Below are 16,506 nucleotides of genomic sequence, written 5' to 3'. Positions count from 1 at the left end.
TAAAAGCATTTAATTAAAGCATAGTAACTTCATCTAAATAAGCAAAATGTCTGAATGCTTTCTAAAACTATGTCAATCTCAAAAAAAAATTAGAAGATCCATTTAAAAGGTACAAACTTCCATGAAATATATACTCAAAAATAATATAAGAGTAGGAAGAGGCATGTTATAAAATATGTATAAAACCCTAATTTTTCAAAATTTTGAAAAAGCAATATAAATGCTGCAATTTAAATCTGGAAACCATTAATGACTTAACTCGCATAGGAACTATAATATATACAACAAAGAGCCAAGTATAAGTATATAGGTCCCTAGTAATCCAGTCATTGGAAAATACCATTAATTAACATGAGCCCCAAATTAAAGAATTACCATTTTAAAGCATCTTATTTGAGAAAAACTGGATTTGTTACAAGAACCTACAAACTGAGACACAATCCAAACTGTACACATGTGTACAGTTACATGTAACAGCAGCTGTCATGCTCTTCAGCATGAAGCTCACTGCTTATCTTTGAGATGAAGAGGAAAAGCCTGCACTATCTTTCAGTACAGACCATCCATTCACCAATTTTCTCCTACTCTTCCTTGTCTACTTACCACAGTGATGTAAACAGAACTGAAAGCTGGAGGGAAATTCTGAAGCCTTTACTTTCCATTTATATAAGCCAAGACTAAAGTAATGTTTTTAAACCTATAATTATGGTATAACCGATCAAATAAACTTCATTTTCCACAGTAGGTAGAGACTTACTCTAATCACAGTAACAGGGCTCAAAACAGTACCTCCAAACTGGCATGACATAGAATCTCATGATCTGACTGCAGGCAGCACTGTGGTTTCATCTTATGGATCGCTACTATTGCTACCTTACAACACTTCTCATGTAACTGTTAGAAGGCCAGGCTTCCATTAGTCCTTCCTTCTACAAATATACAAAATGAACATTAACATTATGTAACAATGTGCAACAAAGATATTGATATGTTCTGTGAATTAACAAGGTAAAGATAGTTAACGCTGCTAGTCTATTTTCCTATATTCTTCTAGACCATGATTTCAAAATGTCTGACACAAATGGTAGTTTTTGCTTTGTTTTGTTTTGAGACAGGTTCTCACTATGTAGCCCTGGCTGTCCTGGAACTCACTGTGTAGACCAGGCTGGTTTCAAAGTCACAGCGATCCAGCTGCCTCTGTCTCTAGAGTGCTGGGACTAAAGGCGTGCACCACCATGCCCCAGCTATAAATGGTTAATTTTATTACTTTCTTGAAATAGAAAACATTACTATTTTTTTCTAGAACTTAGGAGGCTAAAACAACAGAGCAAATGACCTGTCATAACCTTCAAACATTGGTGTCCTCTCAAAAGGGGTCCTGGAGGACCATCTTCTTTTTTCATCTACTCATGGGTTTCCTATAGAATGTAACTCAGAAAAAAAAACGCCATGAAACATTGACTTCCTTGGTTATGCCACATATAACAAAATTCAAAGAACAGCAAGCACATCACCAACTCAACAAGACCCACAAGTTTTTTCTGAGCAAAGCTTGATAAAAGCTATTCGACACTCACTTGGAATAGTTTTCCACAGCCTCATCTTTCTTTACTTCTGTCTCCCCCTCAGTTTTTGTGCCTTTATTTGTTTCATCCAGCCAATCTGAGACATGTTTAAGAGCACATTCAACAGTAGACACCATATTTTGAACAGCTTCAAGTTCCTCCGGAGATGGATAGATTGTTGAATGTTTCACCATAACATGGCGATCGTCATTGGCAAAAGATCTAATAGATCTCTGTCAGAAGGGGGAGGAAAAAAACTTTAACAAAAGAAATGTCACCTTGAAAGAATAACAACATAAGTGTTTTAAGTCAACATAGCACCAACCACTGTAAAGCAGTTAATAAAATTATGCTCATGAATGGAAAGTAAAGTCCTATTTTATTAAACCATACCCAAAAATAGGAGTTATTTCACTCATGTGATGATAGGGTTCAAATCAGTCACACTAAACTCTGTACACACTATGTCTTTTGGCTGAACCTGTGCTTTCTGATTACCCCTACCCAAAAAAAAAAAAAATCAAGCCATCATCCATATCAAATAGCTCATGAGATTGTAGCCTCAAGAGTCTCTAGAAACTCTGTGGTGGTGGTGCCACATGTCTTTAATCCCAGCACTCAGGAGGCAGAGGCAGGCGGATCTCTGTGATTTTGAGGCCAGCCTGGTCTACAGGGTGAGTTCCAGGACAGCCAGGGCTGCACAGAGAAACCCTGTCTCAGAGAAGGAAAAAGAATATCTAAAAATGAATGATGGTGATTCACACATGACACCTAGCCACCTCCCAAAGTGCTAGACATTCTCAGACCTTTAATTAAGACTGTATAATACAGTAACAATAGAAGATACAAATTTATAATGTGAATATGGAAAACCCTTCGGTAATGCTTAGTATTTGACATCAAATCGTTGGTGCAAGCCTTTAAACAAGAAGCAATCCAAATTTCATAATGGTGAAAATATGAATTCCAAAGCAATCAACTTCCCCAGCTAATTAACACATGTATTGCATTCACGATCAAAATCACGAAAGGTTTATCCAATAAGCTCCAGATAAACATGTTTAAGTATTAAGATAATTAGATCAGAAGAACTATAAAATAAAACAGAAAAATGATTGTTCAAATCTTAAAACTCAGAAGCAGCAATAAAAAAGAAAAATGATTAATCAAATTAATTAAAACACAAAATTTCTACAAACATCTACACTAAAATTAAAAAAAAATAAAATAAACTATAAAAGAAAGTTTTATATGTGTATATGTATGACATTAAGTCATAGGTCTATAAAGACTACAAGTAAAGCCAAACTAAATTCTGTTACAAGCAGTTAATTCACAAGGAAGGCAACACAAGTCACACTGTTTTTTCTGTATTTCACCAAAAAAAAAAAAACAAAAAACAAAAAAACAAAATCAAGTTAACATTTTTCCCCCCCATACTGAAATATTACAGAATTTCTTCTCTGTAAAAGCAAATTACCTGATTTTAGACCTTGGCAAAATACTTTTTAAAAGCAAATTAACACTTAAAGAAATACTACCATACACTAAACAATATATTTCAAAATACACTGGTAATTATCATTTTATGCTTTTTCTCCTAACTTACATCTTTTAAAACCTCTTACTTGAGGGAGAAAATTTACACAGTATCCTCTAGAACTACAATATGAAGGGGAAAACTCAGTAAATCTTATCCTAGGCACCAGCTGATAAAGGCACCTGCAACTAAGTGTCTTGAGTTTGATCCATAGCACTCACATAGAAAAAGAAGTGACCCATTTCTGTAAGCTGTCCTCTGACCTACACATACATGCCACGGCATGCAAATTCACACACACACACACACACACACACACACACACACACATACATGCCACGGCATGCAAATTCACACACACACACACACACACACACGCGCGCGCGCGGGTGCGGGAGCGGGCGCACACAATACACAAAAATGTAATTTAAAAATTTAAAGACCAGCCTTTAATCCCTCAGAGAGGCAGAGGCAGGTGGATCCCTGTGAGTTCGAGGCCCGCCTGGTCTATAGAGCAAGTTTCAGGACAGGCTTTAAAGCTACACAGAGAATCTCTGTCTTGAAACAAAAAAAAAAAAAATTAAGACCAAGACACCAGAGATAATCACTTCATCTAACACCATGAATTCAAAGTCTGAACTCTCACAAAAACCAAGCTTCCTTGACATTCACTCTAACACTCCTTAGTATATTCAACAATTAATCCTATTATTTTAAAAGCATGTAAAAAGGTACTTTTAGAGTTAAAACATTCATGTTTTAGAAACTCCTCCACAATTCATGTGTACAAGTTATTTAATTTTCATGAGAAAAAAATCTGGACTTCATGTAAAAGTCTAGATAGAAATTATTTAAAGTTCAAGGTTACTGAGCTATAGTGATTTGTTAATGCCAGTTTTATTATAAAATACTATTTATAAACATTCCTACTCTTTGTATTTAGTGAGTTATGGCATACAGTAGCTTGGGCTCTAAAATGTGGTTTCTAATCATTTTTTTAAGATTTGTTTATTATTAATTTCATGTATGTGGGTGCTTTGCCACACAGCATGTATGACTGTTCATCACACACATGCAGTACCCAAAGAAGCCAGAAGAGGGCATTGGATCCTCCAGAACCAGAGTTAGAAATGGTTGTCAGACACCATGTGCTTACTGAGAATCCAATCTAGGTTCACTGCAGGAAATGCTCTTAACCTCTCTCTGAGCCACCTCCCAGCTCCCTCTAATCTTTTCCAATGATTAAAAAAGTCTGACAACCTGAGTTTGATCCATAGGACCCACATAGTAGAAGGGAGAGATCAACTTCTCTTAAGTTGTCCTCTGACCTTCATACACACACCATGTTAAAAAAAAGTATAGTAACCATATTTATCTGAGGCACTGAAACCAAGACAACTGTTCACTAACTACCTTTACTGTTAACATTTCCAATTTTACACTACATAATCTTTTATAACTAAAAAAAATGAAAGAAATACCAGTCATTACTCACCATGGTTTCCTATGGTATTTTAACTTCTTTTTCCGATCCTTCTCTCTCTTTCTTGTCGTCTTCACTAGACACTGTTTTGTGTGACAATAATACCTCCTCATATGCCTGAATCCCCTGACTGCTCAGTGTCAAATATGAGCAAAGATGTTTGAAAATTGTTCTCTGGATTACACCTGCAAGAAAAAAGAAAAACACCTTTTCAGCTTGTCTACAATTAGTTTCAAATCTAAAAGTGGAGCCCATAAACATAATCCATGTTGATTTCAAAGAAACAAACTTTACTGACAAAATTTGCCTTATTTCTTTTATTATTTATTTACTTATATTTATGAGTGTTTGTATCTCTGTGTTTATGTGGGTACTCAGGGAAGCCAGAAGATAATGTTGGATCCCTTGGAGTTAGAAGTAGTTCCAAGCCATGTGCTGTGGAATATTTAACTATGTAAAGATGTATTACATTTGTTTATGTTGCAGAACATTACTTTAACTGTGTAAAGAAGGTGTGTTACATTTGTTTCTGCTGCCTTTGTTACCGATGTAAAGTTGTGTTGCATTTGTTTTACCTTGCCTTCATAAGGTACCTGATTGGTGTAATAAAAAGCTAAATGGCCAATAGCCAGGTAGAGAAAGGATAGGCAGGGCTGACGGGTACAGAGAATAAACAGGAGGAAAAAAAACTAGGCTTGAAAAGAACAAAGAGGAAGAAAGAAAGGGATGTGCCTGAGGCAAGAAGCCAGGCAGCCTCCGGCCAGACACTAGAAGCAGTGAAAGTTAAGATATACAGAAGGAAGGTAAAAAGCCCTGAAGCAAAAAGTAGAAAAAGAGAAACAAGTTAATTTAAGTTAAAAGACCTAGCCAGGGGCTGGAGAGATGGCTCAGAGGTTAAGAGCACTGACTGCTCTTCCAGAGGTCCTAAGTTCAATTCCCAGCAACCACATGGTGGCTCACAACCATCTGTAATGAAATCTGGCACCCTCTTCTGTATACATAATAAATAAATAAATCTTAAAAAAAAAAAAAGACCTAGCCAGAAAGGAGCTTAAGCTAAGCAGAGCATTCATAACCACTAAGTCACTGTGTTGTGATTTGGGAGCTGGTTTGGTGGCCCAAAAAAAGCAAGCCTGGTACATATATGGATGCTAGAAATTGAACACAGTCCTCTGGAAGAACACTACTTGTTCTCAACAACTATGTCATCTCTGGAGCCTCTTTCCCCCGCCCCCCCCCCTAAATAATTACATTATCTCAAACAAAACTGGCCCAGGTCTAGAAGTGTAAGGGATATGGGCAGAAAAAAACAACCCTCCTGGTATTTACAGTGTGGTAACTGAATCCCTAGCCCTCCTTGACAAATGTATTTGCAAAGGCAGACAGACTCTCACTAAAGAGTCACTACCTAAAAAGGCAATACTGCTATAGGTGGCAACAATGCTTCAACTAACCAGATTTACAATAAAAAATTGATACTTTGTCAGACCTGCATGAAAATTCAATGAGTAGAGCATCTTAATCCATCATGATACTTTCCCACTTAATACTGCCATTAGGCTGACAGTACATGTTGGCATAATGTTTATCCTTTTAGTCTTTTGTTTTCAGGACTAAAATTCAAAATACCCTTCTGGCTCTGTGCCTTAACTCCTTAAAGAGACTGGGGGGGGGGGGGGCGCGCACGAAACCATAAACTCAAGCATTCCCTTGACCTGTATATATTCATGCCCCGACTTGAAACCCCACTAGAGTTTGGCTTCATTACTTCATTACTTCATTACTCCTGGATATCCACTCTCCACTCCCCTGGATTGCCTGCCAGAAGCCTTAATAATCACTCTGCTACCCATGTTAGTTCATGAGATTTTATTTTACTACAGGAAAGAAAAAAATAAATTCTGAGTGTGTGGGTAGAATATGCCCCAGCTATATAATCAAACGACTAGGTCAAGACAGATCCCAGGCTTTAACAACGCAGCTATCAGAATAAGAAAGCTACAGAAGATGCAAAAGAAATAGCTTCCTCTTCATCTAAACAGTAGTCTTTAAGTTTGCTTCAAATATGAAAACCTTCTCAGTATTACTGTCAGCAATAGGTTCTTAATATTATTATAGTTGCTCTCTTAAAGAAAGACATTTAGCCGGGCGGTGGTGGCGCACGCCTTTAATCCCAGCACTCGGGAGGCAGAGCCAGGCAGATCTCTGTGAGTTCGAGGCCAGCCTGGGCTACCAAGTGAGCTCCAGGAAAGGCGCAAAGCTACACAGAGAAACCCTGTCTCGAAAAACCAAAAAAAAAAAAAAAAAGAAAGACATTTAACGCCACTTAATATTTACATGAAAACAGACCTACAACTGAATTCAAGCGGCACTCTGCTATGACCTACATTCATAACTATTCCTATCTTTCAACCAACCTGTTTCACAAAATCTCCCTGAAATAAAAGAAATTTTGACAGAAAGAGACACAGACACACACATGACAAGTTGAAATAAAAGTGTGATTACTGCACATATCATATGAAGACGAGATTGCAAGAGCAGTACTAAAACATTTCTTGGAAAGAGGTATCTCAAAAATGTTCTTTTCACTAAATCTTTAACATTCATATAAAATCCATGTAGTCTTCAGCACCTCCCATTCTAAACACTATCTTATTCTAAGGGAGTCCACCATTCATTATGTAGCTGTGAATCTAGTAGCTACCAAGATTGCTTTATGTTCAGTAAGAACTCAAAGTTCACAGGCTGGAGAGATGGCTCACCAAGTAAAAGCTAGGTTCACAACCAAAAACATATCTGAACAAACTGAAAGCAAAAAAAGCAAGAACAACATGACAAGAAAACTTCTGATGTTTCAAAGGAACCCTGACTTGGTCAAGGTTTACACAGAGAACAACTCCTCTGCACACACAAGAACCTCTGACAACTTCACAGTATAACAACATATACAGTAATTCATAATAAAAGCAGTGTCTACAGATCTGGGGAGCGGCTATAAATGAACTCATAAATCTCATTCAACTTCACACTGTTTACAAATGAACAGAATAAAAATTTAAGGTCGCACTACTAACCAGATACAAGGCATGTACATCATGTCTTACAGGCAGGTCCAACATGGGTCACATGCAGCCAGTGACAGCTACAATTACAGTCCAACACACATAAGCTTACTTAAAACATTAAATTTTTGTGAACTTTTTTCATAACTCAACTGTGTGGGTTTTTTTTTCAAGCATGAACTTTGTAAATGACATTATCATGTCACAAAGTCAAAAGTTTGGGCACATTCAAAAGAATCTAAGTCATAGCCCAAGGCTTTTGCCTCACTTTGTCAATCTAATTTTAAGAGGAAAAAAAGGAGAAATCGGGTTAGGAGGGACGAGATGACTTAGCAGATAAGGGCACTGGCTATTCTTCCAAAGGATCTGGGTTCAATTCCCAGCACCCATACAGCAGCTCATAACCATCGACAGCTCTAGTTCCAGGGGATCCAGTGCACTCTTCTGGCCTCCATGGGCACCACATGTGATCACGATACATGCAAGAAAAACAAAGTAATTTTTTATATTTAAATAAATATAAAATAAATAAAACAAAGTTATATTTAGTACAATCTAAGCAGCCAGGAAGAAATAATAAAATGTTTTTCAAAGTTTATCTTTTTTTAAAAATAGTCAATTTAGTGGTTAAAATTCTGGCCTTGAAACTAAAAGTAAAAAATAAACTGCAAGCCAGTGAAGTAGTGCACTCCACTAACCCACTCAGCACTGAGGAGACAAAGAGGAGGCTGTGTGTGCAGGCATTCATGTGTGTCCACATGCATGTGGAAGCAAGGGGACAAATGCCCTTCCTTCAGATACTTTCCATGTCCACATATTTTGTTATTTGTGTTTTGGGGACCAGGGTGTTCCCCCCTTTGGAAATAGGGTCTTGGCCTGGAAATCACTAATTAAACTAGGCCAGCTGGCCAGTGAGTTCAATCTCTGGGACCCACAGAGTAAAAGATTCTTTCCCACAAGCTGTGCACACATGAACACATGCACATAGACTAAAAAATCCGGGAATGGTGGCCCACACCTTTAATCCCAGCCCTGGGGAGGCAGAAGCCTCTGAGTTGGAGGCCAGCCTTGTCTACAGAGAAAGCTACAAAAACCCTGTCTCAAAAGCTCTTCTCACTGCCCCAGGATAATATTTAGTGATTCACTGATAGATGTTCAACCCTATTTCTGTCACAAATCTTTGAATTTTAATAACCACAAAAGTGGTTCTAAAAGTCTGGCATGTTACTTTATATTCCTGTCCTCTACAGATCTCATTTTCTTTTCTATTTTAGATAACTACTCCTCACCAGGCCAGGACCTACAGTCTAACCTGATTGATTACCATTTTTTCACAGTTCCTCCTCCTTTTCAGACCCTCACTTTTATCTAATTTTACCTAATTCAAATTTTGCAATCTATCATTTGCAATTCACATCAGCAATTCCTTTCCTCACCTGACAAAATAGCAGCCCTGGTTAAATCCAATCCTCTTGGCTCCAAAGCCAGTAACCTTGGGCAGCTGAAAACAGGAGAGGCTCCAGTGTCAGCAGCAAGCGAATCTTCTTTTTTATCAACAGCTTTAACCTTCAAAGACTCAACAAGGAAGAGCTCCCTCAAATAAAGGTGGTGCTACACCCTTGGGGGGGGGGGAATTTAAAATGCTAATCTGTGGCTAGAGACCCAAGTACTAAGCTTAAAGAGGAGGAATTCAGATCCCTGCACCTGCATCAGGCAGCTCACCCCCACCTGTGAGCTCCAGAGAATTCCAGGTCATCTATCTTCTGGCCTCCACAGGCACACACATATGCATGTGCACAAAAACACACACTTTTTTTTTTTTTTTTTAAAGAAAATGCTGTTTCCTATTGTGATGTCCTGGCATTTGGAAAAACAAGATCCCTGGTGGTTACCAGCAACCTAAGGCTCTAGATGTGCTTCAGTGTTCAAGGACTGCCCAAGCTAAGAGGCAAATAAGAATCCTCATTAGTAAACCAAATTGTTCAACTTTTTCACTTTTTTTTATTACATTTTTATTTACTTGGTGTAAAGGGGGAAAGGTGTGCATATGCCACTGGATACACGTGAAAGCCAAGAGTTGGTTCTCCCCTTCTACTATGTGGGTCTTGTATAGCTCAACTTTCTCACTCTTGATTTCTTCACATCTTCTCTTGAACATGTAAACTTTTTTCCTACCTCCTTACATTTGACAAGTCACCCTGCTTCCTATTTCATGCAACGTGCCCCTATACTAGTGCATTTTATTTTATTTTATTATTTGTTTGTTTATTCGTTCATTTGTTTATTGGTTTTTCAAGACAGGGTTTCTCTGTGTAGCTTTGCACCTTTCCTGGAACTCACTTTATAGACCAGGCTGGCCTCGAACTCACAGAGATCCACCTGCCTCTGCCTCCCGAGTGCTGGGATTAAAGGCGTGCGCCACCACCACCCAACTAGTGCATTTTATATCATGTATTTTTCTTTCTTTCCTAGTATTATGAATGAACCATTTCCACTCCTATATAATATAAACCTCTGAACTTCAACCCTACTAGTTCCTATCCCTTTGTGTCTACTCACAAGCCCTGTCATCTATATCATAATTCCCCTCCATTCTATTGGACTACCTTCTATCAGCAGCCCCACATTATAGCTACACCCATCTTTAGAAAGAAATTTTGCATGGCTATAGCTACAAACACGTTTTTATGTTCCTCTTTCAAGGGCACAATTCTTTGGGCTTACACTTTTGGTTGACTTTTTTTTTTTCTTTTTTTTTTTTTTTTCTTTTTCTCCTTCTATTTTCCTCTAAAAATCCACCCCAGAGTACTGAAAACAGGTCTGGTCACAATCTCCTAGAATCTACATACTGTAAATGCTGTAAATGATTTCATTCTCTTAGTTGACATTTCAGCAACAAGTGTTCCTTACTTGCTCCACTTTACTTCCCTTGGCTTCCATCCAAGACACCAGTCTCTATTCTCGCCCAACTTTATAAATTACTGTATTTGGAGGGTCCAGGGATATAGAAATATAAAATTATAAACTTAAGGAATGGAAACTGACAGCCATCATTTTTGCTAACAAAAAAAAAAAAAAGGATTAACCTTTAACTGGGCCCTTCGATGTTTTACAATGGGCAGCTCTGTCAACAACCCAAATGTTAGTTTTTTACTAAAGATTGCCCTTTTGCAGCCCTGGGGTTAGCTATTCTTCAGTAACCCTCTCCCATTCACTACCGAAACCAAAGTTCACTTTTAATGAGTTCCACGTGACAACCTGCCTTGCCTTGTTTCATATTCCCCGCTATGGGAACCCAGCTGTCAGAAGAAGTTGCAGGTTTGCCCCAGCTGGATCAGGCCCTCTGAATAGGTGAGACAGTTGATTGGCTTGATCAGTTTGGGAGGCAACTAGTCAGTGGGACCAAGTCCTGTGCTCATTGCATGAGTTGGCTGTTTGAAACCTGGAGCTTATGCAGGGACACTTGGCTCAGTCTGGGAGGAAGGGACTGGACCTGCCTGGACTGAGTCTACCAGGTTGATCGCAGTCCTGGGGGAAGATTTGCCCTGGAGGAAGTGGGAATTGGGGGTAGGCTAGGAATAAGGGGAGGGGGTGGGAGGGGGGAGAATAGGGGAACCCGTGGCTAATATGTAGAACTGAATGGTATTGTAAAATGAAATAAATAAAAATAAAAATAAAAAGTTGCAGGTTTGGACAAACATCAATTAGCTGTATAAAGAAAGACTGCAGAGATATACAAATATTGTTTAGCTAAAACTCCCTAAAACCTTGTTAATAAAAAATATTATAAATACTTAAAACAATTTGTCTCTAAAAGTTTAACTTCAAAACTGTAAAAATTCCTTTTCTATGTCTCATGTTTACCCTTTACTATAAAAAGAGACTCATAGTGCCCCTCCAACTGCCATAGCATCAGAATTCCAACAATGCCTGGGGTCTCAGCTAGCTGATAAGCTTTTGTACCCCACAGTGTTTTATTTTTTAATTTTATTTTTTATTTTTCTGGAATAAAGTTTGCTTCTGGTTTAATACACTCTGGTAGTCTTTCCCCCTTTATTGCAAGACCCCAGCCTCAACACATTGTCTCCCTTTCTCTAAAACCTCTAAGTGTTGGAGTACCTCAGAACTCAGAAACTACACTCCTGTAGATGTCGTTAGTACACTACAGATTCCTAAATTTCTATCAACCCCGAAGTTCCAGACTCAAAGTCAAGTATAGAAACACAGAGACCTGGATGCCTGGTTTAATGTTTCAATCAACTATAAACATACACATAGCCCACTCCTCCAATCCCAACTACCCTTCCCCCCTCCCTCTTTTCTTCTTCCTCATCCCTCTACTCAAAAACTCCATCCCTCTAACTGCTCAGGCCAAACTCCTCTCTTCCATCAACAAATCCTTTCATCTTTAGCTTCTGGCTGTCTAAAATCTGATCAATCCTATCTTCCATAAGTCTGAACCAACAAAATCCTTCATCTGCACTATACTATTGGTTCCAACATGTCTTAAGTCCCTCCCATATAGTATTTATTCTCAGAAACAGCACAGAGTTGATTTTTAAAAATCTCAAATCTTTGCATGTCCTAGTAAGCACTTGTTCATAATTAAGGATATAAATCTCCAATGATCTGATCCCCACTTCTTGGCCTCTTCTGTCACTGTCTACACTCGCTGTTAGATCCACACCAGAATATCTGCTTAAGGTCCACACTCTGGAACTTCTATCTTGCTAGTAGTAGTTTACCCTTCATATCCATGTAACTCCTTCCCCCATTGTTTCAAAAATGTGTTTCAGGAATGCATTCAAATGCCACATTATCACAAACCCAATTCCTTAATAGTCTACAGACAATAGAATACTCATCAAAATACACCTGCTGTATTATTTTCAAACAGATGTATCATTGGTACTTGAAAGCTTTACTGTTTACTTGTTTTCTATACCTATAACAGTTCCTGGTACAAAGGAAAAATTAGAATTTCTCTAAGTATTTTCTTATATGACACTGCATTTAATGCCCACAACAGTCCTGAGAAGCAGTGAAAAAAAAAAGAACAAGTGGTATAAATTTATTTTATAGCATGAAAGCACAGATAGCCAAACATGTTTGATGACTTTTCTACAATCACAGTGTGGTACTGGCAGAACCATCCATGCAACCAGTATGTCCAGAATCCTTCTGAGTTCACATCAATGTCTCCATGAGCATATGAAAGAGCAGGGATTTAATTTTTGCACAATAATCTGTAAAAGTTCAACTTGACATCTTTTCCTTTAAACCACGCCCAAGCACGGAACAGCAACTCAACTGTGTGAACCACAGCAGCTGTTGATTTTCTTCTCACTGAAAGGCTGGGATACAAGTCATCAGACTATCTTTAGAATTTCCAGATCCTGTGAAAATTCTGACCAAAAGGAAAAAGGGGTGGGGTGGGGGGGTATCAACAAACAGTTTAGTGTTTCCTGTCTCCTGCACCCAATGCAGCACACTTATCCCAGAAGGGTAAACCAACACCCTGGTAAACAAGCCAACAGAATTTAATTCTCAAAAATTCTTCTACTGGTGTTCTGCAGAACAGCATGACAAAGAAACTACCTGGAGATGGAATAAACACAAATATTTCTCTTAATTAGGCAGGTTGGCAAAAAATGACCTGAGAGCTGCAATCTAGTTCTCAATACCCAATAAGGTTAAAAAAACTAGCAATTTAAAAGAAAATAGAAGTTTTGTTTGCACTTAGGCAAAGTATTTTTGCCATCAAAATAAGGTTTAGGTTACACAAAATTACTGAATATTACAAAATATATTAGACTCTTCAATAATCCAACAATTTCGAGCTCTTGCCAGCACTTACTCCCCTTTCCTGCATCCCTCATCAGGTTAGAAGCTGTGTATCTAGGTCAGAAAAGACAGGAACCTTTTCAGGGCAGCTCAGTATCTCTGGCTCATGTGTCAGTATTGTAGTTCAGCCCTTTCACAAACTCCCTCTAAAACAAATTCTGACATAAATCACAAGATTGATATTACTGATAATCTGCGAAAAGCCACAAGAAAAACAAACCTAAGTATTAGACTTAGAACATTAACAGAGATTATGAGCAAAAGAAAAATGATAGTCTACATAATTAATTAACATGAAAGCAACAGATTTATGGTCAGATTTCATTCTAGTTTCATCTGAGGACTGAGCTAGTCTGCTGTCAACAAAACCTAACTTCTCTGCGTGAATCTCAGCTCCTTCATTATAAAATTACAGAGTGGGATGCTAAGATGGCTCAGCAAGTAAAGGTGTTTGCAGACAGCCTGACAACATGGATCCATCTCTGGAACGTAGGGTGGAAGGACAGCAACAACTCCTCAGAGCTGCCTTCTGACCTCCACAGACATGAGCTAACATGCACGCACACACCCATATACATTTACAATAAATAAATGTCATTTTTAAGTTAGACTACACTCAGATTATTTTTTAGGTAGTTTGTTTAAACACAATCCTATGATAAATGACAACTCTCTAAGTACATCTAATAGGAACAGATTTAACTTATTCCTTAAAAGAATATGACTTTTCAACACAATCATATTTTTAAACATTTTACCAAAAAACTAAGAAACAAACAACAGAGGAAACCTGAACATTATTTCAGAACCTGAACATTTTGGATTTCTAGAAAGTAAAAATGAGGGGCTGGAGAGATGGCTCAGCAGTTAAGAGGACTGGCTGCTCTTCCAGAGGTCCTGAGTTCAACTCCCAGCACCCATATGACAGCTCACAACTGTAATTCCAGTTCTAGGGGATCTGACACCCACAAGCAGGCAAAACACCAATGTACATAAAATAAAAATAAGTAACTTTTTTAAAAAGTAAAAATGAAATCATATGCGTCTCTTTGGGGAGAAGTGTTCATTATCTTTTAAAGATGCATACCAAAGTATTTTACATATGAAATTTATGAAGATCTGAGATTTTTCTTGAATTTTTTTCTTTAAAATAACTGACTAGTAAAGTAAAATATGCGCAAGACATACTGGCCCTAAGATCTAAAATTGGATGACGGACGGGTTCCTCATACTTGGGGTTTGTTAGGTGCTTTTCATTAGCCTTAAATATATATTAGGCTCTCTAGACATAGGAAAAATGTTCATGCTCTTTTTTTTTTTTTTTTTTTTTTTTTTTTTCTTCAAGACAGGGTTTCTCTGTGTTGGTTTGGTGCCTGTCCTGGATCTTGCTCTGTAGACCAGACTGGCGTTGAACTCAGAGAGATCTACCTGGCTCTGCCTCCCAAGTGCTGGGATTAAAGGTGTGCGCCACCACTGCCTAACCTATATTCATGCTTTTTAACACAAAGCCATAACCTCTGCTATGACACCAAGGTATAAATCTGTCCCAGCTGTTTTACAGACACCTGTTATGCTTTTTCTAAATGTGGATTTCAATACAATGGCAATGCTAATATCTCTAGAACTTTTATCTCCTTTGATAAACTAAAATTCATGTAAGCTTCAAGGAATCAAAGTCATAAGGTTTGGATTCACCTGTCAACAGGTCAAACAAAAAAGTTCCAAATATAAAGTTTTACTTAAAATTCCTGAATTTTAACTTCTGTCCCCTAGTCTGTATCTCAGCAAATTTCCACCTGGCTGACAGACACCATCCAGGGAACACCTGCAAACTGCAAGCTGCTGAGTGATATGAACCAGTCCAACCAATGTGACTGCTCCCTGTCCCTTCACCTGGATCAACTAATCACATGCTTCTGATAAATGCCCTATTGTCAAGCCTTTGACTAGCCTTTCAGCCTTCCTGGGCCCTGACAATCAATGTCCCAGTTCAGCTGGGAGTAGTTACAGAAGTTACATCGTCCTTGTCCCCATAACAGGCTGAAAAAGGCTAAGTCAAAAGAAAACTCCCTGATGTTAGGGACAAAATGGCTACTTATAATCTATAATGCCAATTGATATACAAGAAAAAATGGGCTCAAATTTATCAACAGGTAGATACATTAAGTAAAATGGTTCTACCACGATAGGACACTTGGCCTGCTTTACGCAAAACAAAAATATATCCATCACAGGACCTTGAGCCCTTATGCTTCTGCTAATTACTATTGGCTCTTACATCACTGATACAGTAACTGAATGGTAATTCCTATCTGGATACCATTAAGCTAATGATTGTTAGGTCTAAATATAAACCAGTACCCATCACAGAGTCAAGGATTTGACCCAGGATAAAACTTCAGGGGTGAATGTTAGACCTGAACTTAACCTGTGAGCCCCACCTGCCTGAAGACCAGGTAACTTCCTGGGATTCTAAGAGTTGTAGTTCTTGAAAAAATAACAACAAAACCTCATGGGTACAGTGGCCTATGGAGTTTTATCCATACAAGCCCTGCAAACAGGCATCTCAGGGCCACATAGCTGGAAATTTTCCACATAGTGGTCCTGACCAAATTCCATCTTGGTCAGTATTTAAAATTTTGATAAAAGCTTGCTTAAATTTGGCCAAAATGGTAGAACTAGTTTTTCTGATGAATTTCAGGATTAACAGTGTGCATGAATGTTCTATTCAAAAGTTTTCAGCAGGGAGTACAGCTCAGTTAAACAGCTTGTCCATCACATACAAACAATCCAGCACCACAAAGGGAAAGAGAGAGGGGGGAAGACAGGGAGGAAGGTGGGAAAAGAACGAAGAGGAGAGACTGAGGCAGGCAAAGCAAAAAAGGGGTGGGTGGGAAGGGTTTTGTGATCAGAACTAAGATGAGCTATCTTGGGCCTGGCAAGGCAGATGGCACTTATCAAAAGGACATAGGATCAAGGCGGCAGAGGATGATAATGGTAACAGAACAA

The 16,506-nt window shown here is 38.3% G+C and overlaps 1 protein-coding gene across 25 annotated transcripts in view; it reads right to left on the bottom strand.

The window, feature by feature from the left end:
* Nucleotides 1-16,506, bottom strand: part of Strbp (spermatid perinuclear RNA binding protein) — a 181,166-nt gene that overhangs the window by 83,328 nt on the left and 81,332 nt on the right. For 19 of the 25 annotated variants that reach the window (XR_006070957.2, XR_013050279.1, XR_013050280.1 and 16 more), the window contains exons 2-3: nt 4,601-4,773; nt 1,578-1,798 (exon numbers count right to left, since the gene is read on the bottom strand). Coding sequence is in view for 19 of the 25 variants with exons in the window: in XM_076568485.1 (XP_076424600.1) it covers nt 1,578-1,798; nt 4,601-4,603 (224 nt within the window). In the remaining 6 variants the exon portion in view is untranslated. Of the gene's footprint in view, nt 1-757; nt 930-1,577; nt 1,799-4,600; nt 4,774-9,089; nt 9,301-16,506 lie in introns of those variants that run through there. The other 6 variants (XR_013050281.1, XM_076568494.1, XM_076568499.1 and 3 more) reach the window with 3 other exon arrangements.

The sequence above is a fragment of the Peromyscus maniculatus genome, chromosome 4, assembly GCF_049852395.1.
Source record: "Peromyscus maniculatus bairdii isolate BWxNUB_F1_BW_parent chromosome 4, HU_Pman_BW_mat_3.1, whole genome shotgun sequence".
Taxonomy (NCBI): Eukaryota; Metazoa; Chordata; class Mammalia; order Rodentia; family Cricetidae; genus Peromyscus; species Peromyscus maniculatus.
Note: the sequence above shows the minus strand (reverse complement) of the source record. Positions and strands in the feature narration are given on the sequence as shown.